The following is a 21,506-nucleotide window of genomic DNA, read 5'->3' on the forward strand; positions in this document are numbered from 1 at the left end:
CTTCTGTACTCCAGAGAATGAACTGTGTGGTCACTGTGATGTACACAGTCCATCCCTCTGCAAACCCGTCAATTCTTTAGAACTGCTTTTCCATGCAGCCTCTCTGGTAACTTCAGGATGTGTTGGAGGTCTGCTCTTCAGGCTCCCCAGCCTCCCCAGAGCTTCCCTCTGTCACAACTGATTGATCTCCTTACGAAAGAGGAGAGAAGCCCAGGACACAAAAGAGCACAGGGCTTTCTGCAGAGAACACTGGATAGACAGCCAGGTGTGGCGATACATTCGTGTAAGCCCAGCACGTGGGAAGCAGAGGCAGGGGACTCATGAGTTCAAAGCCAGCCTAGGCTACAAAAGACCATGACTCAAAAGCAAATAAGGAAATAATGACTAACAGCGGGTAGGTGTCCTCCCATAAGCAGGAGTCTGCACATGCGTGGAAGGGACCTCCATGAGTCAGCTACCTGCAGAGACCATCAGTGCATGTGCCTGAGCTCAGTTACTCAGGAAGCCAATCCTGCCTTGACCACAGTCATACTCTATGCAGTTACATGTGGTCTTGATGAACTTTCTTGACCCTGAACAGCTGTAACCACAAATGATCGGTGGGCCCTGGAAGCCGTCTTACGGCTCTGGTTTGGGGTGAGGTAGGAGCAGGCAGCCAATGGCCCTGGTGAGGAGACAGAAGGCCACACTGTGCAATTCTGCAAACCCTGTTGGTTCTGCCCACTCATGACTTAGCTCTTCCTTGTCAGTCAATTTCCTCTTGTGAAATGGGTTTTGTTTCAAGTTTCTTGTTGCTGGTTTTGTTTTGTTTCGAATCATGCCTCATCTATTCCCTGGAAGAGATCGTGTTTCTAGTTGATCAAAGAGCATCTTATGTCAGCTCCCATGGGCAGAAGACCTGAGAGGAGAAGTGAAACAGGTGGATACTTGCAACAGGCCATACTGCACCCAAGGTCAGGGTTTTAGGTTGACCATTACAAGAGGGGGCCTCTGAGAACTGGACCCTTGCTATGGATGACAAGGGGACAGAGTCCCTTCTTCTTAGAAACGTCTTTTGCTTTATTCCCCTTACTGACCTTGAGATCAAAGTGGGCAATTTTCTTTGTGTGAAGGTAGTTCACCCCATCCAGAATCTGCTTAATGAAGCTGGTGGCCTCCTCCTCACTCAACGACTCCTTCTGGGCCAGGAAATCGAACAGTTCTCCTCCGGACACTCTGGAAGACACCAGTGGGGAGGGCCAGGCCCAGTTAGTTTTGTATGCCGAGGGGCCTGGTTGATGGGTGCAGGTCCTACACCTAACCTAGATTCTCTGGAAAACAGAATCCCCCTTGCCCTGCATGGAACTAACCTTGGTCTAATCATCACTGAATACTGGCTTTGTCTCTGTATTCTTTCTGTTGAACCTCGCAGTCAAGAATCACTATGAGCATGTTCCCAGAAAGACCTCTGTTAGTGCTCTAGGCCCAGGTCAGTCATTAACTCCAGGTATTAAACTTTCCCCACAAAGAGCAGGCTGTGCCCTGTACTGAATTACATTTTCCACAGAGCCCAGTTCATCCTCAGTTACTCCATTTTGGGCATAAATGCTGAGGTAGAATGACCCGGCATCTAGTTAATTGGTGAGGGTGGGGAACACATGCCATGGCCCACAGGCAGAAGTCAGAGGACATCTTGCTGGAGTCAGTTCTCTCCTTCCGATTGTGTTTGTTCCCGGGACTGAACTTGGGCTGTCAGGCTTGGCAGCCAGCACCTTTACCTGCTGAACCATCTTCCCAGCCCCCGACTTGCTAACTTGTTTGTCCATGTGAACCAGTGCCCTCTCCCCGCACACCCAGAAGGCAGAGAGTGATGAGTGGCTTCTCTGTGTTAATAAAAATTATCTCCTGGGAATTCATTTCCCTCGCCAGACCAATGAATGACACACTCCCCTCTAGATTTATGAAAGGAGAAACCAGACTACAGCATGGCACACCATCCCATCACTCTCATGGGCACCAATGTGCCTTTGCCCTGAAGATCACCAAGTAACAAATTCCTAACTGTCCTGAATCAGGGAAGCGTGATTTCCCCTGCTCTTGGTACTGCCACGTGGAAGATAACCAGGCCCAGCGTCTGATCTCTTAGAGTATTCTGCGTTCGTACTGACCCTTTACACACTGCGCTGAATGTGTGTACGTTTGTGGACGCACGCACGTAGGAGCAAGAGGTTGAACTCATGCTGCTGATAGCCTTCGGGCATCAGCTATGTGACAACTGATAAACTTGAGGGGGGGCCTTTGTCTCTTGCTCAGAGCAAGAGGCTTATTGTCTGTGCTCTTCCCCCCCTGGGCAGAATAACTGTATAATAAACTGTCATGTACCAGTGAGTGTTGGCCCCTATTATATATCTAAATAAATTCTTTTGAACCTCTCCCAGACTCTGGTGGATTCTTGCTACAGAGCTATGTAGAAGGATGCTATATACCATGTTTTCTTTACTTAGCTCTTCTGTAACTTACAAATATTGTGTGAAGTGTGGTGTGTGCAATAATTAAAATTACACACCCATAGTTTCAAACACTTGAGGAACAAAAGCTGGAGGAGTGTCACAAACTTGAAGCCAGTCCAGTCTATAGAGTCACTTCCAGACCAGCCAGGAATAAAGAGTAAGACTCTAACTCAAAAAAGACAAAGACAAAATGAAGCAAAAGTAAGTTGGAATGAAATAAAGAACCTGCCGTTGCTGAGGTCATAACTGGTAGTTTTGGGCAGCAGCCACTGAGGCTTCTTTCTGTCTCTACCCTCGCAGCTGCCATAAAAGAAACAACAGGTGCCCCACCGTGGCTGCCTGTGTGTCTATAATCCTCACTTCCCCGAGAGAAGCTTTATAAGTTCCCGAAGCAATCAGAAGCTTCAGGCACCACACCCCGTATGCTGGACACACAAAATAATTAAAGGACCGAACCTTTCCCCTTCCCCTATCACCAAGGAATCAGAGATAGCAAGCATATACTATGGGCACTTATGTCAACTACATAGTATGGGTTCACCCTGTCCCCTCTGAAACCTACAAAAGAGATTACTTAGCATTTACGGGCCTAAACTCTTTTCAAAACTCTTAGCATGTCTACCTGTCGATCTATGGCCCTAATCATTCTTCTACTAAATCTCCTACCCAAAAGGACAACCTGCCCCAGTGTTTTCTATGAACCCATAAACCTTTCAGTTACCCAGGAAGTCCACTGTCTAAGAAACAAGTTCTCCCAGACAAGTCTCCAGCTGCCTTGATCTTGAATTTCCCAGCCTCGAGAAGTGTATGAAATAAATTTGTTTTGATAAAGCCACCAGTGGTATTTTACTATATAGCTGCTCGAAGAACCTAATTTAGGACGTTTGTATTGAGTGGGGTGATATTATGACCAAACAAACACTAAAAACATGGAAGTGGCCTCAGAAGTAAGCAGGAGGCAGCTGAGGCCCAGGAGTTGTGGAACGCACGCTGGACTACAGCTTCAATGTCATCAATGAACTGCAGAGAGAAGATCTGGGGAGGGGAAGGCTGAGAATGGGAGGAGGGGAGCCTCAGCGTCCTAGAAGTGTCAGAGTGGTTCTGAACGGGATGTTGATGTATGCAGAAGGCACCGTCATTCTGAGGATTGCGGCTGAATGGAGGAATGTGCCACCAGTCAATGGAAGAGAGACCGACCATTCTTGTAATAAAACAGCAGAGAAATTTCATTGACTTTTTGTTGTTTTAGCTTTGGCACAGTGGCGGTGCCTTAATCTACTGTTGTCTCAGGCAGCAATCGCAACTCCACAGTTACCCACCTGCTTCTCTAACCTGGCCACTCAGGCTGCAGCCTGCGGGAATTCTGTTCCTGCAGGCACTGGCCCTGTCACTGCACTAAAGGTAGCCTTAATTAAATCTCTATCGCTCTAATTATGAATAAGATTTGAGATTGAAAGGCTGGGGTGAAAACCTGCTAGCTCAAAGAGGCTGGGTCACAACTAGCTAGCTTTCTTTCCTTGCTGGTGTCTCCGAAACACGCATGCTTCTGCTTCGCTAAACCAGAAAGAGCTGCGCCACTCCGAATCCCTCCCTACTACTTCCTGTGTCTCTCTCCCTGATGCCCCTGATGCTCCATGATTATTTCTGTCAGCTAGCTGCTAACTCAGCCTCCTGACCCAAGGTTACTTTTATTTAACACAAATGCAAACTCGGGGTTCACAGTGTGATTGAGTATCCCCTGACAAATTTTGTTCATGTGCTAGTGTCTAATAGAAGGTGGAACTTGTGAGTGATGAGACTGGATATCTGGCTAAGAACATGTCTAGTCACAGTGCTGCTGAGGCTGTCCGGTTTCTCTTAACACATTGAAATGTAAAAGAAGAGGACGAATGTTAAAAATGTAGTGTGTATTTCTGTGTGTCTGTCTCAGTGTGTCTACGCATGTGGTATGTGTGTGTGCATGTGTGTGCATACATGCGTGTGTGTGTGCGTGTGTGTGCGTACATGCATGTGTGTATGTACATGCGTGTGTGTGTGTGCATGTATGTGTGTGTACAAGTTGCAGGAGGTGGTTCTCCCCTCCCACCATATGGGACCCAGGGATCAAACTCGGGTCATCAGACTTGGTGGCAAGCACCCTTATTCACAGAGCAATCTCACTGGCCCAAAGAGAAGTATTTTTAAACAGATTTGCTAGATAAAATAAATAAGGAAAACACAAAAGTTTGAAATTTTTCAGCCTATTCCTACTGGGAAGAAAACAAAGGAGAAAACTCTGTGGAGGGGAGAACACAGGTGTGGCCCAGGACGGCTAGATAAGGAGATTTGTGTGGCTAGGGAGCCCAAAGGAGGCTGGCCAGGTGTTATTCATCAAGACAATGAGGGCGATTAGTCAGCTGTACAAAGGGCCTATTGTCCAAGGCAAAGAGATAATGATTTCCAGCCATCTTAGACTTCATATAGGGAAAGAGCTCCACTCCCATCAAGGCCACATTCAGAGCAGGGAGGACAGAACCCTATCAAAGGAAGAGCCCTGCCGCTACCCAGCACTGGTTCCTGTGGAGGCCTCTGTTTCCTGGGCTCTCACGCCATGCTCACCAGTCACACCAGGTGTGGCTCCCACTGGCCCCTGAAGAGATTGCTGGGTGCCAAGCAAAGCTGTGAGGGGTGTGGCTACTTCCACCTGGATTTCAAAGGCTGCCTCAGTGTTTGGTGGAAAAGGGAACTGTGGTGTGGGTGGAGGCGAAAGCACAGAGCACCCACTACAGTAATACCCAGCAGGCCATGGGAATGGGGTTGCCCTGAGACCCACAGGTGCATGTACCATCCATGCAGCTCCAACCTGTGAGGGCTATGGTGTGGGCTGCTCCCAGCAAAAACAAGGGCAGGGTTACCCAAAGCTGTTATGCGGAATCTGTGTGTCCTGGCGCCTGAAGGGCAAAATATTATGCCAAGGTGATTCTGAAGCTTCGGGGTCTTAGACTGACTCGAGGCTTGTCACTCATTTTCCCCCTGAATTTGCTCTTTTGGGATAGAAATGTCTGTACTATGCCTACCACACACCGACTTTTAAACCACGGTGCTTGTGTGACGTTCCTGTTTAACTAAAGTGGAATTCGCCCCAGAATGAATCACCTTGAACCCCTCCCGTGACTGACTTAGGTGTTCTCTCCTAAGACACTGGCTTCTGTTTGCTTGTTTTGTTTTGTTTTTTTAAGACTGGGTCTTGGTTTGTAGCTCAGACTGGCCTAGAACTCGCTCTGTAGACTACGCTGTTTTCAGACTCAGAGATCCGCCTGCCTCTGCTGTTCACATTAATCAGTACAAGCAGATGTGTGCTCTAAGTGTCAAATCCACTTCAGCTTATGCAGACTAGGAATTAATATATGTTAATATGTATATTAATATATATTACTCATTATATATATATGTAATATATAATACTCATTAATAACTCACACTGGCTACATATTAAAGTCAGTATGTATTGGGGTGAATAAAAAATATAATTAAAATTAGTTCACCTATTAGTTTTTACTTAATGTGACTACTAAAACATTTAGAATTACATGTGGTCAATATTCAGTTCTCTTGGACTGAATGAAAAAGAGAAGCAAGCTCCGCGCCATTCTCTGATCTGTGACAGTGGCTGTGATGTGACCAGCATGCCTTTCCAGCCAGGATGGACTGCACCCTCAAAATAAGAGCCAGAGTTAACCCGTCCTCCGTCAGGTTGCTTTTGTGGGGGTATTTTTTACCACAGAAACAGGGCTTGTGTTTAAGTCAAGGAGAGGGGGACACAAATACTCATGAAGCAAACATGCTGTCCAAGTCGCAGGAACTCCCTGCTCAGCGTGAGGGGCGCGAGTGGTTGCTAGGGAGGAGTCTAGCATAGCATTTTCTGTGTCTCATGGCAACATCATCCAGCATCCTGTCCTCACTCTGATTTGGGGAAGGCAACCTCACAGTTGCTGCAAGGGTGACTTGAGGGCCACTTTCCCCAGGCTAAGGTGGGGGTCCAGTCCTTTCACAAACTTAACCTTGGGGAGGGCAGTGCGCAAGTTCCCGGACACCAGCTTTTTTTCTTGAAACAAGAATGAGAAAAGATGTCTCCGAGCACCTCAGGCTGGGAGGACTCCCGACACAAGGCTGAATCAATACTGGGAGGCCCTTGAGAAGTCCTTGAAGTAAACACTAGGTGCAGTCTCACTACAGAGTGGCAGCGCTGAAGGAGGTCTCAAAACAATTTAAAGTTCACCATTCCTACCTTACGCTTTCCCGAATATTCTCTCACTTGGCCCTCACACCCACCTGGAGGGATGCAGATTACTGAAGGCCAAAGAGAGCAGGTGACTTGTCCCAGGTCACATAGCTAATAATTGACAGAACCAGGATTCAAGGCCAGATCACACGAGATCAAGGGCACCACAGGTCCCCTTCACCTGGCTTTCGCCTCAGCATGAAGCCCAAGTTACTCGGGACACATCAAAGTCACTACAAACCTGGCAACATAGTTTTTATCTAAAAGTCTCTCGGGTCTGAGACCTTTGTCCTGGGTCATTTCCCACCTCTTTTCAAGATGCTGCTGCTGCTGCTGCTGCTTCCTCCTCCTCTTCTTCTTTGACAGGGGCTGGCCTCAAACTCACAGAGATCTGCCTGTCCCTGCCTCCCCAGTGCTGGGATTAAAGGCCTGCACCACCCTCGCCGGACTCCTTTCAAGATTCTTTCAGTTCACACCCCAAACCAAATCTCTCCAGCTTTAATATGAAAAGCGAAGGCTAAGGGTCTGGTTGTTCTCTGCTACAGTGTTCTCGGGGTCGACCCCTTCTCCCCTGCAGTTGGTACACCTGGTGAATGCTGTCCAGAGCACTCTGGTGACGTGTATATAAATGACCTGCACAAGCAATGACGGGCAAACAATGTTGCCACAGCTGCTGGGCCTAGGAAACTAGGAAGCATCAGCACCGCTTAGGACACTTGGCAGAGCATCATCTGCTGCCATCCTGGAGTCCAGGAGGACCCAGGGCATTTAGAGCTGTAAAGGAGCATTCTCTACACAGGACATGAGTTCATACTGAGATTCTGGATATAGTCTTGGCGCTATGCAGAAGTCAACTTTACAAACACAAATCCTTCCTAATCCTCCCTTCAACTGCTATGACCAGAAGCAGGTGCTTCTGCAGCCACAGATGGGATAAAGACAGCTGAAAGGAGCGGGGGTCAGGGCTCCGCATGTCTTCTAGCACTGGCTCCTTCAGCAGAAATGAAAGGAAGCACCATACCAGACAACAGCTGCTAAAGAGGGCACGGGAAACAGTACCCATTAAAACTGCAAGTGAGGGGCTGGGGAGATGGCTCAGTGGGTAAGAGCAATTGTTCTGCAAACATGAGGACCTGAGTGCAAATCCTCAGCACCCATGTAAAAATCTGGGTAGTCATGCACACCTGTAAACCTAGCAGTGTGGGAGGCAGGAACAGGAGATTCAGTGGGGTCTGCTGATGGCCAGCCCAGTTCCAGTTTCAGGGAGGGACCCCGTTTCAAGGAAATAAGGCAGAGAATGGTACTGCAGGACACTGGATGTCCTCCTCTGGCCGCCACACACAGAGGTGCACGCACACACATGTATACATATACTGAACACATGCATGTACACACACATTATACACATCTGGCCACACACATCTGTCAACTCATACGTCTGTCAACCCAGCACTTGATAGGCTGAGCCAGGAGTGTCATGAGGTCTAGAGCAGCCTGAACTATATTAGCGAGATGCCGTGTGAGAAAATCACCGCTGAATAAACAAGCCAGTTCTGAAAGTGAACAGGTGGACAATAACACTTATGTCCAGCCACTGGGCAAACCTACTGTCCAGTGAGGACCCGAATGCCAAAAACTTCTGCACTGCCCAACAAGAGTCACCAAGTCCAAACAAAAACTTTTAGAATTCCTCCCCTAGGAAGTCAGTTCCTCCTCCCCTAGGAAGTCCTCCCCCTCCCAGAAGTCCTCCTCCCTTAAGAATCCTCCTTGGAGCCCAACAAGCATGGTCTAACCCTTAGTTTTCCTCAGTCAGACATCACAAGCACAACAAGGCAGCCTAGAAGTAAAGGAGGAGACAGAAGCTGTGGACAGCCAGAACTCAACCAGCATAGCAAGTGGGGGAGCATCTATGTGGGAACTGACATTACCCATGGTTCACCTGCACTCACAAGATGACTGTATATCAGTACTGGCTGATCGTGAGCCCTGGCTGGGAGAACTAGAGATAGGGCAGAAACATCTTATAGACCAAATGCTGAGGTTCCACAAACAGAGGGAGACCATCTTCCCAGCAGTTAAAGAAACACCGATTAAAATGACAAGATACTGATCTATAACTATAAAGATGAATAATGAAAGAGACGTATTTTTGAACAAATGACCCATAGTCACTAAGGCTGAAGACAAACAGAAACACTGCCCCATCCCTGCATCCTTTGGGAGTGAAGTCACCAAGAGCCTATACCTGCCCACCGTTAACTTAATCCTCCAGGCCTGGAGAGTCAGCTGAAATGACTAATTCAAAAGAAAAGGGGAATGGGTAACAGCTGGAAAATTATAGCAAATGTCCAGCAACAGAGAAACACTGGTGTGTAATTTAATGAAACGTGACACAGCTATTTAAATGGGGAAAAGCTATATATGGGATTTTGTTAGTTGGAGAGAAAAAGTAGAACAGGAAATTGTAAAATTATATACAAAGTGATAAAGATTGGGAGGAACCACAGAGAAACACAAGTAGCTGTGTTTGGACTGGAGGATTATAGATGCGTTTCCTTGCAGTTCCTGTGGAGTTTGGGGTAGGGGTGGAGGATAATAAACAGCCCTTTAAAGAAGAGACTCCGGCCTTCCCAGGAAGATGGGCTTGTCACTATCTGCTGGGACTCAGGATGCTAACCAGAGACACTTAGCCTTAGTGCATGCCATGTGGAGTGTCCCTGTGACTGAACATCCTGGGGGCGGAGGAAGGTATCATCAGGCTCCTGTCAGGGTCAGGGAGGCACAGACAGTAACTATTTCATTTTGCAGAGGGGTCCATGGCTGAAACACAGAGGACCCCGGGCCCTAGAGAAGGCGAAAGCACGGGCAGTTCTATGCAGTTAGACGCTGAGGTCGATGATGCGAGAATCCAAAGTGGGAGGATGCGAATTCCCTTCTGCTAGATAAATTTATATCTTGCCAACATGCAGGTAAGTCTCGAATTAGAGCAATCTGAATGTCAGGCGGTCCACTCTATCTGGAACAGGTTAAGGAGACTTCCTGGTTCACAAAATCAAGAATTTCTGGGACAAACACTCCACTGTTGTGCTGATTGACAGAAGTGTACTACATGCTTTTGAGGCTCAGAATCCTCTTACCATGGGTCTTGCTAACTGGCTGGATAAGGCTATTGTTACTTGTGCCATAGCCTGACTCAGACTCTACTACCCTCCAAGCTCCACTCAGGAGGACATCAGAGTAGACAACCAAGCTGGAGTCTTGGTGTCACCTAACTAAAGTCCACCAGCCACTGTGAAGTCCTTCCCAGCAAGGCCATCACAAGGCTGTACCACCTCATGTGCACGGCTGCCTACATAAGCCATTTGGATGGAAGTCTCAGCCTTGCTCTTCCCAGCTATAGGATGCTGACTTCTTGGTGCTCTGGTCTGTAAAATGGGTATACTAAGAGCTTCTGTGGTTGTGTCACTATGAGGGTGAGATAAGGTAAGCAGAGTGAATATAGAATAACCTTTCTGAGTTTAGAGGACTCACTAAAGCCAGGACTGAGCAATACAAGACACCTTGCGAATGCAGGGTTTAGCTGAGCTCTTTAAACAGTAGCTACTGACCAGTGAGGTGGGTTACTGGGTAAATAATAGCGATCCCTATAATAGTGCAAGAACTGAACAGAGTGCCAGTGTAGTTGATTTTCCCAGGGAAGGGCTAGAGAAGGGTTTCGGGAGAGTTGAAAGGATGCTCATCTTCTCTTTCAGACAGATGCTCTGACAGTATCTGCTACCCAAGTACCCTCTGTTCCTTCTCACCCTCATAAATGCTCCTCTGGCCAAGAAATAAGCCAGAATCACTGGTTTCTGTGACCTTCAAGACCCAATGAAAATAAGAGTCAGGCCATTACTCGCTATCCTTACCACTTGGCAAGCTCACCCCCTCCTTTGGCCCCATTTTAGGAGGAGGATGGGACAACTGAAGCAGAGGGAAACTGCCTACCACTAACTGTATCTTCTCTGGGCTGAGGTTTGGTCTGGTTGCAGTTAGTCCTGGGGCCTGTGGCCGGAGCTTCCACCACCCTGACCTATCTCGGCTGCCCACCCTACATCCCCCCGCGACCATGGGTCCTGGTGCCCCACTCACAGCTCGAGGATGAGCACCACGTCGGTGCGGTTCTCATAGACGTCGTGCAGCGTGATGATGTTGGGGTGCAGCACCTGCCGCAGGATGCTCACCTCCCTCTCGATTTCCTCCCGGCACACGCCCCGACGGCTAGCCCGGCTCTGCCTCTTCTTGATGAACTTGGCCGCATACTCCAGCCCTGTGCTCTTCTCCCGGCACTTCTTCACGATGGCAAACTGGCCGCTGTGGGGACACGGACCCACACAATTAAGGTGCAGCCCCTGGAGAAGTGACCCTCATGCTGACTACCAAACAATCACCAGATTCTTTTACCAAGACAGAAAGGCATATCACTGGCCAGTGTCCCTGCCTGACCAACATGCAGTGACTGAGACAGGGCAGCGATTGGGATTCCCCTTCCATTGCTACGAGACCTTGACATTGTATTAGGAAGGGATGTTACCCTTGCTGCTGGTATACAAAGGTGATCACCAAGACCCTGGAAAGCACCGACTTGGTTAACCTTGCCCTTATGAAGCCTCAGCTAGAAGCCAAGTCTAAACTGCCACCTAAAGTCACTACGTCCATAAACAGGCTGGGTTGGTAAGAATCCTGACTGGGATGGGGGTTGGGGTGAAGACCACTTGGCAGAGTTAATCATCATCACAGTGTGAACAGGGAGTGGTAAAATTTGGAAACTGGGGCGTAAGGAGAGGTCAAGCGATTCATGACAGAATGAATAACAAAACCAGACATCAAAGCCAGCTGCTCACAAAGCTTCTCAGGAGATAGGACCCTGCTCAGGCTCTTTAAGATGGAGACCATGAAATGGTGTCTATGCCAGAGAGCCAAGGCGCCCTGAGCCAGCCTCCCTGAGTGCTCTGAAGGCAGTCCATGCTTCTTCGTCTCAATTCAGCCATGAGCTGGGACAGATCTAAATCCGTGGGGATTGCTAGTATCTCCTCCTTACCCTCCGAGGTCCTCCTTCTCACCTTCCACATTGCTCTATGTTCCCCCACCTCCCCTCAAGTACACATGTTATACCCAGATCACGGAGTCCCCCCGAAACCAAGCTTGGACTCTGCTCTCAACCGCTGCGTCAGACAGACCGAGAGTCCAAGCTTAAGCTTGAATAAAGGCTCTTTGCTTTAACATATAGGACTCGGTCTCCTAGTTGGTTTGGGGGAACTCTGTGATTTGGGTATAACACACACTGCCTAGGTAACTCAGAAAGGTTTATTATGCTGCTTATTGTCTTCGTAAGGGGCCCACTGGATCCAGAGCCCAGATGCACTCTCTGAGTGGAGCTGGTGCAAAAGTTACAGTTGTGAGAAACCGGGTATTTGTCCCAGCCTCGGAAAATGACATTGCATCTACAGTATTCTGCTGTTAGAATAATCTTTAAAGAGATGGTCTTCTAAATAAACTGGCCGAGCAAGCAAGCAGACAGCCAACAGCTAAACAGCCTCCTACGACCAGCACTTAAGAGACATCATCAAAAGCAAAACTCGTTCATCTCTCCACCTTCGCCCTTCACTCAACGCTGTGAGCATGTGTCCTGTGCTGGTTGGTAAATAACAGGGAACAAAGGCAGAGACAACAGGTGCAGAGGAGCCCTGGAAGAGAAGAGGACCATAGGAACTAGGCTTGGGGCCAATTCACCTTACACCATCCACTAACTAATGTTTCAGCTCTCCAGCTCCAAGTATTGACTCTGAGCTGTCCACACACGAGGGGCTCATGCAGGTGGAGGAAGGCCAGGGTGTACATATTCAATGTGATTTCTAACACAGATGGCCACGCGGAGCCACTCTGGGTCTTGGGGACAGAAGGTTCCTGAGTGGGTGCCAGCAAACACTTAACAAAGCTTTAGGTCAGCACTGGGGCAGCATATTCTTCTCCTTCTGATGCTGCAAGAGGCTGCTGACAGGCCTGGCATTTCAGAGTTCCTGTGGGTGTCCCCCACAATCCTGAGTGAGTTGACTGATGGAGAAAGTGGAACTCAAGGATTTTAAGTTGTATGCATGCTGGTGGTACAGGGTTCGGTTTGACACCCGAATCCCCCAGTTCCCAGCTTCAGGCTGCACTGACTATGTCATGAACTGGGAAGGTACAAACGTGATGTAGGAAAGTAGAGCTAAAGGTTCCAGGTCACCTTGATGTAGCATCTCTTTGGTCTTATGAAGGAAATGGACATGGCTTTCTGTCACATGACCGAAAAATTCCTCAAGTTCTCAAAAAGTGAGTATTTGCTTTTGGCTCTCGGTTTCTTCAGGATAAGAGTGAGAAGAAGGAGCAGGGCAGACCCATTCTTCCTCCCTCCAAAGGGAGGCACCCCGAGAGTGGGTAACTAGGATGGAACCAAACGCTGGCAACCCCAGGCATCCTGAAGCCTCTCTTCTCTCCGGAAGGGCCCCCTTGCCTTTGACTGTTTTAGGAAGAGGAGAAAAACTTTCCACTAGGCCCATGCTGCAATGGGTGGGGTCTGGGCAACTGGGACAGGTCTCAAGGTTAGACAGACCTGCTTCAGGGCCTCCTTTATGCGGTCATATGGGTCAGTCAGGTCACTACCAGCTCTGAGCATCCGTTTCCTGACCTGTGAAAGGGGAGTCATGATTCACTGTGAGGCGGCTGTAAAGGAAACATTTGTACGCTGGCTCACCACCAGCAGGAACAGCTGGTGTGGACAAGGACGGAAGCCACTGCTTCAGATAGTCTGGAATGTATGGCCAGGGGATTGGTGTCATTTTAAAAGTGCCCTTTGCCCTGATTCCAGTGCACACCTCCCAGATGTGCAAATACTTCTATTCTAAACAATGAGTTGACTCTTTCAGAGCAGTAGGTGTCAACCCTGGCAGCATTCTAGAACACTCTGGGGAATTTTTAGAACGAAGGAGATCGAGATTTCAAGTCTAGAGTCTCTGAGTTAGCTCTGGGCTATGGCCTGGAGAGGAAGATATTTAACTTTTTGTCTCATTCTGGTTTTGCTTCTATGATATAGAGCCTTACCATGTAATTCAGGCAGGCCTTGAACTCAAGGTGGTCCTGCCCTAGCCTCCCCATCGCTGGGATTACAAGCATGCACTCCTGTCCCCTGCCCCTGTGTAACTTTCTTATGTAGCTGTGCTGGGAACCAGGGCTTAGAACAGCTCTCCCTTGCAGATAAAGAACCCCACTAGGGTCACTGCTATCACTGGCCAGCCTTCTTGATGTCACGTTCCCTGGGAGGCCTTCTTTAACCCTGTACTATTCAAGAAGACAGGGAAAATGAGATGGAAAAGGGCCATCAGGTTCTGATTGAGGGGGACATGGACATAACTCTGTGATAGGAAATCTACAAAGCAAGACAATTATGTTGGTTTTCAGGAGCCCCCGGGAAAGGTTTGTTTCTACCGCCTTTGTTGGCATCAGCAAAGTCAAAGTGCTGTAGAAGAGGTTAACAGCCGCTTTCATGTCTTCTGGCTTTATGCAAACTGTGGTCAATATGTTGACGAACAGTATGTGTTTAAAGAATTAGAGACCATAAATCTGAAAGGGAGTCTGGGGAATGGGAGGAGTTAGAGGGAAAAGAAAGGGAGAATACATATATGAAATTTTTTTCTTTGGTTTTTTGAGTCAGGGTTTATCTATGTAGCCTTGGCTGTTCCAGAACTTGCTCTGTAAACCAGGCTGACCTTGAACTCACAGAGATCTGCCTGCCTCTACCTTCTGAGTGCTGGGATTTAAAGGTGTGTGCCACCAAACCTGGCTAAAGAGTGGAGATGTTGGGGATTGAATCCACATACTCATACATGCAAAGCATACACTCTACCACTGAGCAATATCCTGGCCATTGAAATTCTTAAAAAACAATATACCTCTGTGTGTGTGTGTGTGTGTGTGTGTGTGTGTGTGTAGAGTGGGGATGGAGTGAGACAGACAGACAGACAACTGTCCTAGGTTTAACATGCACAGTGGACTACTCCATGGCCACTGCACATGCACAGAAGCAGAATCTGCGGTGGTAGCACGATGCCCATCAGAAGGCACCTGTAGACTCAAAAGCAGGTGAAGACAGTGACAACCGCAGGCCTTTGCCCCCCAAGAAGCCTCTGCAGCCAGAAGCTGAGGTCCCCACATAAGCAACCAAGTTAGGTTTATGGGGGTAAAGGACAAATGGCAAGGGCTCCCCTGCCTTAGGACAGCCGCTCAGGGTAAGATGCAGGAGCGAGCAGACTCCCAAGCCTTGGATTATGCTGATACTAACTCAGAGACCCAAGAATACCTCCTGTCAGAAAGCTCACTGTGGACAGAATCAAAGGCTTCCCCTCAGATTCTCTGAGCTGGCGCTGCGAGTCCTGGGTTCTAGTCAGGGCCTCTCCGTTAACTGATCATGACTCCAAGCAGCCTATTTAACTCCTTTGTCCTCAGTTTCTTCCCTTTTTGAGGTGGGGTGTGTGTGATACGGCCTGCTCCACGCAACTTCGAGGAGTGTTTGGAAAACCACAATATCTGTGAAAGGTCATGACCATCCAGGGGAAAGGACCATGGTGTTGGCAGGGGAACTTGGTGCCTAAAGCTGGTATGAGACATGTAGGAGGCTTTATCAAGGGACAGTAACCACAAGACACAGGGCACGGTCCATGCTCTGCCAACACAGTCTCCTGAAGACCCCTCTTCCTGGGCAGAGGGCTCAGCTCCCCAAACACTCAGCACCTGTTAGGATCACTAGCAGATAGGCCTGGTTCCAGAACTTGCCTAGGCCTGGTTGCACCTCACAAGGGCTCCCCTGTTATCTGCCTAGGAACCCCATGATATATTTTTAGATAGTGGTTCAGGGTTTGGTAATGTCCCAACCCCAAAACCCAACACTGCATGGAAAAGGCTGACTCAACCCTCTCAAACTCTTCGCTGCCAAGAGAGAATAATCCCCAAATGACCCAAATATCATACCATGAGATAGAGTAATAAAGCCATGTGGATACTGTTACACATGCAGCCATTCTCTTTAAAGGTGAATTCTACAGCCATTTACACACACACACACAATAATAATAATATATATACACAATATACATACATACATATATAAGCACACACACACACACGAAGACACAATCTTGGTTCCATTTTCTAGAGCTGGCAAGATGGTTCAATGGATAAAGTGTTTGCTGTGCAGGCCGAATGACCCTTCAGGATTCCTCTGCCTATCCTCTCCCTCTTATCTACAGTAAACCTTCTCAGCTACACCTTGGAGCAGTCATGTCCTCATCTTTCATTCATTTGCCACCAAGCCTGATGAGCTGAGCTGGATCCCTAAGATCCAAATGATGGAAAGAACCAATTCCTGTAGGCTGTCTCTCCATGAATGCAGTACTATTGTACACACACACACACACACACACACACACACACACACACACGTCCAGCAATACAAAAATAAATATAATTTCTAAAGAATACTAAGGATAAGAAAAGGTAAGCAACTTGACAGTTGGGTAAAGTAGTATAAACACAAGTCCTAGTCTTCTGATTCCTGCATCAGGGTTCTCAAGGTAACTTCCCTGCAATGGAATGCCCAGCAGTCGGGAGAGGGCCCATCCCAGGAGAAAGGTTTGTTCTGCAGTACACAGGATCAAAACCAGGGCCTCACTCATGCTAAGCACACACTCTGTCGTTGAACAAGGCGTGTGCCACCATCGCCCAGCCTTGTGGAGCAGCATTTTAACTCTGATTTGTCTAATACGGCCAGCACTTGGAGAAAATAAAACACAGGTGATTTTAAAAATAATTTAAATAAACCACAGGAGGGCCGGACGGTGGTGGCACACGCCTTTAATCCCAGCACTCAGGAGGCAGAAGCAGGCAGATCTCTATGAGTTTGAGGCCAGCCTGGTCTACGAGAGTTAGTTCCAGAACAGGCTCCAAAGCTACAGAGAAACCCTGTCTTGAAAAGCCAAAAGACAAACAAACAAACAAAAAACAAAAACAAAAACTAGGTTTTATTGCTGATGTTAAATTCTCAAAAAGCAACTGGCCCCTTAAGTTATGCCCACATCAAGGCTAACTGCCCACCCACCCCCTTCTCTCTGCCAGCCAGACTGCTCTGTCAACTCCCAGGGGCCAGGTGCTGAGGTGCTGGAGGGGTTTTTTTGTTTGTTTGTTTGTTTTTTGGTTTGTTTGTTTGTTTGTTTTTTTGGTTTTTTGAGACAGGGTTTCTCTGTGGTTTTGGAGCCTGTCCTGGAACTAGCTCTTGTAGACCAGGCTGGTCTCGAACTCACAAAGATCTGCCTGCCTCTGCCTCCCAAGTGCTGGTTAAAGGCGTGTGCCACCATCGCCCAGCTTCTGCTGGAGGTTTTGTAAATCCTACAAATGAATTTTGGTCTAACTAATTCCCTTTCTAAGCCAACTCTCAGGTGTCCATGAAGTGAGTTCAAGAAGTTTGTCAAGATGGAGAGGAGGCAGAGCAGCAGAGAATAACAGGTCTGAGCCAGAGAGAGAAGATTAGGAAGAGCTCCCAGGCTCAGGGTTCCTCTGCCTGCTTCCCCAGAGTCACCGATGTAGTTCCTTTTCCCACCCAGAGAACAATGAACCACAGTTCCTCTGGAATTACCCTGCAGGTTTTCAGGGCCATAGGGCAAGGATAATGCTTAGAAACGCAAGTTGCAGCTCAACAGAGGGAAAAGAACCTTCAGTCAAAGGCAGGAGCAGGTCAAATCCACAGAACTCAGGAACTGGATTAGCCTAATTCTCATGGGTTCACAGCCACTTTGGGGATGGTGTCTCTGAGGCCTCTCTACACTCTACATGGCTAGGTTCTGATGCTGGGCCTCTGTGGCTGCCCCAACTGCCCTTTTTTATCTCCCAACTGTTTCCAGCATAACCATCCTCCAGCCAAGCTACTCCCAACTCTTTAGGCTGAGGCTCTCTATGAGTCAGTGGGAGACTGCTTATCTGGCATGCACAAGGCCCAGGGTTCAATGACCAGGACTGCAAAAATTGTGTGCGGTGTGTGTGTGTGTGTGTGTGTGTGTGTGTGTGTGTGTGTGTGTGTGTGTATTCCCCCATTGTCTTAGCCACCAACCTGTTTCTAATCTCATACATGCAAATTCATAAATTACAATCACCCAAATCCAGAAGAGTCAAAAGAGTCAGGGTATAGTTCTGGTTTTATTGTCTTTAGCAAATCATACAAGTCTCAACCTCAGATTCTTTGTATGTAACACAGGCAGGAATATTCTAGTTTTACCACACTGTAACGTGAATGAAAGGAATCTGAAAGCACATGTAAGCCAGGGTTCCATGTGTGCGAACCCTGTCTCCTGCTCACTGGATCACCGCACCTCCATTTCCCAATCCCAGTGGGTTCAAAAACCTCATTTACCCCTGATGCATCCCAACCTGAGCTTCAAAGTAAATAGTGCTGTAAGGACTGCTATGGTCATTGAAGAGCAGCGTCTCCTGGTAGGATCTGGGTCCAGGAAGACAGAAAACGCTTCAGGACACTGGTCTCCAAGGCAGGAAGAGTAGGGGAGTAAAGAAACACAGTGTTGTCAGAAGTCAGAGCAGGAAGCAGGTGAGGGGGGCGGGGAGCAGCACTTTGCCCAAAGCCGGGTGGGCCCTGAGTCAGGAACAAGACAAGAAGCGGGAAGCACCCACAGCAGGTAGAGGATCAGGAGCAACAGAAATAGCAGCCAAGAAGGAACCTACAGGTAGAAGAGGGCCTGTAGTCATTCAAAGAGTCTTTCTGCTATCTGAGGAATGTTTTCCCCTCCCTGGCACATGACTTTGGCATTTCTAGGCTCTTGACCATGACTTTCACATTTGTTTGGGGGTGGAGATGCCTCTCTCAGGAAAAAAAACCTCATAGAAGCCCAATAGGTAAACAAGATAAGAGGCCATGTTTCTTTGGTAGGAGAAACACTCTGAGCCCACCTATCTACCACTCCCATACCTCTGAAGACCAGCCTTTAAGGGTTCTGTGGAGGAGCTGGAGAGATGGCTCCGTGGTTAAGAGCACTGACTGCTTTTCCAGGGGTCTTAAGTTCAATTCCCAACAAGTACATGGTAGCTCACAACATCTATAATGAGATCTGGTACCCTCTTCTGGTATGTAAGCACACATGAAGATAGAACACTATATACATAAAGGTTTTGTGAAGCCCCCAAAGCTCCAGGGAACCCAGTTTGAGAAGTACTTCTTAAAACACGGAAGTATGAATTTAGATGATCCCAAGGGTGTTTCAAGATGCAAATGAAAATAAAACAGAAGTAGAACACACGAATGCTCTGCAAAACCATCTTGTCTTTTAAGAACCATACTCATCAGGGCAGACTTAGGGTGGAGAGTAAGAAACGTGGGGCTGGAGAAAGAGCATAGCTTAGCCGTTAAAAGGAAATACTGCTCTCCTAGTAGACCCAAATTTGGTTCCTGCCATCCACACTGGGCAGGTTCCAGCTACCTGTAATTTGAGGTCCAGGGGGAAACTAATGCCTTCTTCTGGCCTGTGTGGACATATACTCACATGTTCATACACGGAAATAAGTTTTTTTTTAAAAAAAAATCTTTTTGAAGAAAAATAAGAAATATGTAAGATAAGGATCAGGAATTAGGAGTTTCCAGAGAACTGAAGCCTGACCCACAAATGTCCCAGTCCCCAGTCCCAGGTGCTGTTCTGTGCTGGTCTGTGGCAGCTGTTTTCAGAGGTTAGCTCATTTAATTCTCTGGCCCTGAAGACTGACTTCCTTCCTCTGTCTTTTTTTCTTTTTCCTGTGAGGAAAAAAAAAGTTCCTAAAGCACAAAAAGGAAGGAATTGTTGAGCAGAGCCAAGGGGAGCTGAGGGATGGGACCGATCTTGAGACATAAGCAAGATCTCACGTTGTTGTCAAATGCACAGGGTGCACAAACACCTCCTAAAATAAAGTTGGTTCAGTCCAAGTTAGATTGAACTACACAGGGAAGTGTTCCCATTGAAAACGCAGCTCAGCACTCGTTCAAACTTCCCTTAGCGTTTAGAGACTAGTCCATACAGAACAGAGCTTGGGCTGCAAAGCAGAGAAGGACTGCAGGTCGACAAGATGGCTCGGTGGGCTAAAGCGCCAAACCCGATGATCTGAGTTTCATCTCCAGAGGGGACCTCCTTGATGGAAGGAGAACCAACTTCTGCCAAGTTGTCTACTGAGATCCACACGTGTGCCGCGGCATGCTGCCCACACCATAAGTAAGTGAATAATAATAAAAAGAAAGAAACATTTACAGAAAGGAAAAGACTGCAAAGATGGAAAATCCAGGATGCTTCTCCTGTTGCTGTTAGCCTATATCCCTCATTAATGGGCTGAAATGGTTCATCTTCTCGAATACCTCCATCCCAACCTGCAGACCCTCCCACCGCATGTAGGCAACTCTGGTGAATCTTTCAGTTCCTTTTCATAATTCATACAAGGTGACAAGGGACTCCAAAGCTAACCCAACCTCTTTGCTGAGTAACATGTTCGCATTTTAATGACTTTAAAAAAAATTAGTAACAAGCCTAGGCAAACACTGGTCAAGTAGAGAAACTACTTAGATACACATCTTTCTGCTTTCCCCAAACTCACACTGGATAGGTGTGAATATGTGTGTCAGTGTGCACAGAGCATTCCCACCTTCTGCTGGAGCTTTTGTGTGTTTAGTTGGTTTTGGCTTTTGTTGTTGTTGCTAGCACATCCCTCTATATCCCCAGCCCAGCACACTGAATGTTAAGGCCCAGGGGATTCTTGTTATGTAACACAGGCTACCTGGAACTTATCACTCTTTTTTGCCTCCACTTCCCTTATGCTGGGGTTATAGGCTGAGGGATTCTGGTTGTAACTGTATTCTGGTATACTCAACTGTTAGCAACTTAAAGGCGGGTGCTGTTTCCCAGAATTTCTGAGAACTTTTTATTCACAATTTGCTTCCTGACCATCGTTTGGCCGCCATCTCTTCTCAACATCAAGGACTGTGAATGGCGAAGGCCACGTGTGAACAAAACGCAGGGTTAGGGGTCCTGGTCCTACCACCCGATTCCAAACTGTGTTATCTCTTGGGGCTTTAGATTTGTCATCAGAAGATAAAGCACTGGACCAAAAATCTCTCTTTCAGGTCTCTATCCTATCCCATCTTCTCTTGTTAAGATTCTCTGATGCATGTCAATAATATATCACATGTATGTATCAGTGAGAAACACAACCCAAAGACTGCATCTAGGTTTTAATCATGAATCTGATCATATTTGCCACTTCAATTTCAAGACCAGAGCTTCAGGCTGGCAGAGCAGATCTCAGGCACTCCGAGACACCCATGTGCCATCTATGAAGATAAGTCCAGGAAAACAAGGAACATTCTAACCACAGAAAAACTTCTCAAACAAATGACCTGGAAATTCATCCCAGCCCTCGGCTCTCAATAAGCCCTGAAGAGCCAAGAGAGTACAGACTGCCATTTCATAGGGTCTAAGCCAGCACAAGGTACAACATGAGTATGTAGCCAGCAAATGTAGAAATGCTTAATAGAGGGGCTTGAGAGGTGGCTCAGTGGTTAAGAGCACTGACTGCTCTTCCAGAGGACCTGAGTTCAATTCCGAGCACCTACCTGGCAGCTAACAATCTGTAACTCTAAGATCTGACCCTCACACAGATGTACATGC

At 47.6% G+C, this 21,506-nt stretch overlaps 1 protein-coding gene across 5 annotated transcripts in view; it reads right to left on the reverse strand.

The window, feature by feature from the left end:
* The window catches only part of Dapk2 (death associated protein kinase 2), a 118,774-nt gene that overhangs the window by 40,218 nt on the left and 57,050 nt on the right, over positions 1-21,506 (reverse strand). For 3 of the 5 annotated variants that reach the window (XM_075965414.1, XM_075965410.1, XM_075965411.1), the window contains exons 3-4: positions 10,882-11,103; positions 1,077-1,215 (exon numbers count right to left, since the gene is read on the reverse strand). In XM_075965414.1, the coding sequence (XP_075821529.1) occupies positions 1,077-1,215; positions 10,882-11,103 (361 nt within the window). The remainder of the gene's footprint in view (positions 1-1,076; positions 1,216-10,881; positions 11,104-21,506) is intronic. The other 2 variants (XM_075965413.1, XM_075965412.1) reach the window with 2 other exon arrangements.

The sequence above is a fragment of the Microtus pennsylvanicus genome, chromosome 3 (assembly GCF_037038515.1).
Source record: "Microtus pennsylvanicus isolate mMicPen1 chromosome 3, mMicPen1.hap1, whole genome shotgun sequence".
NCBI classification, from domain to species: domain Eukaryota; kingdom Metazoa; phylum Chordata; class Mammalia; order Rodentia; family Cricetidae; genus Microtus; species Microtus pennsylvanicus.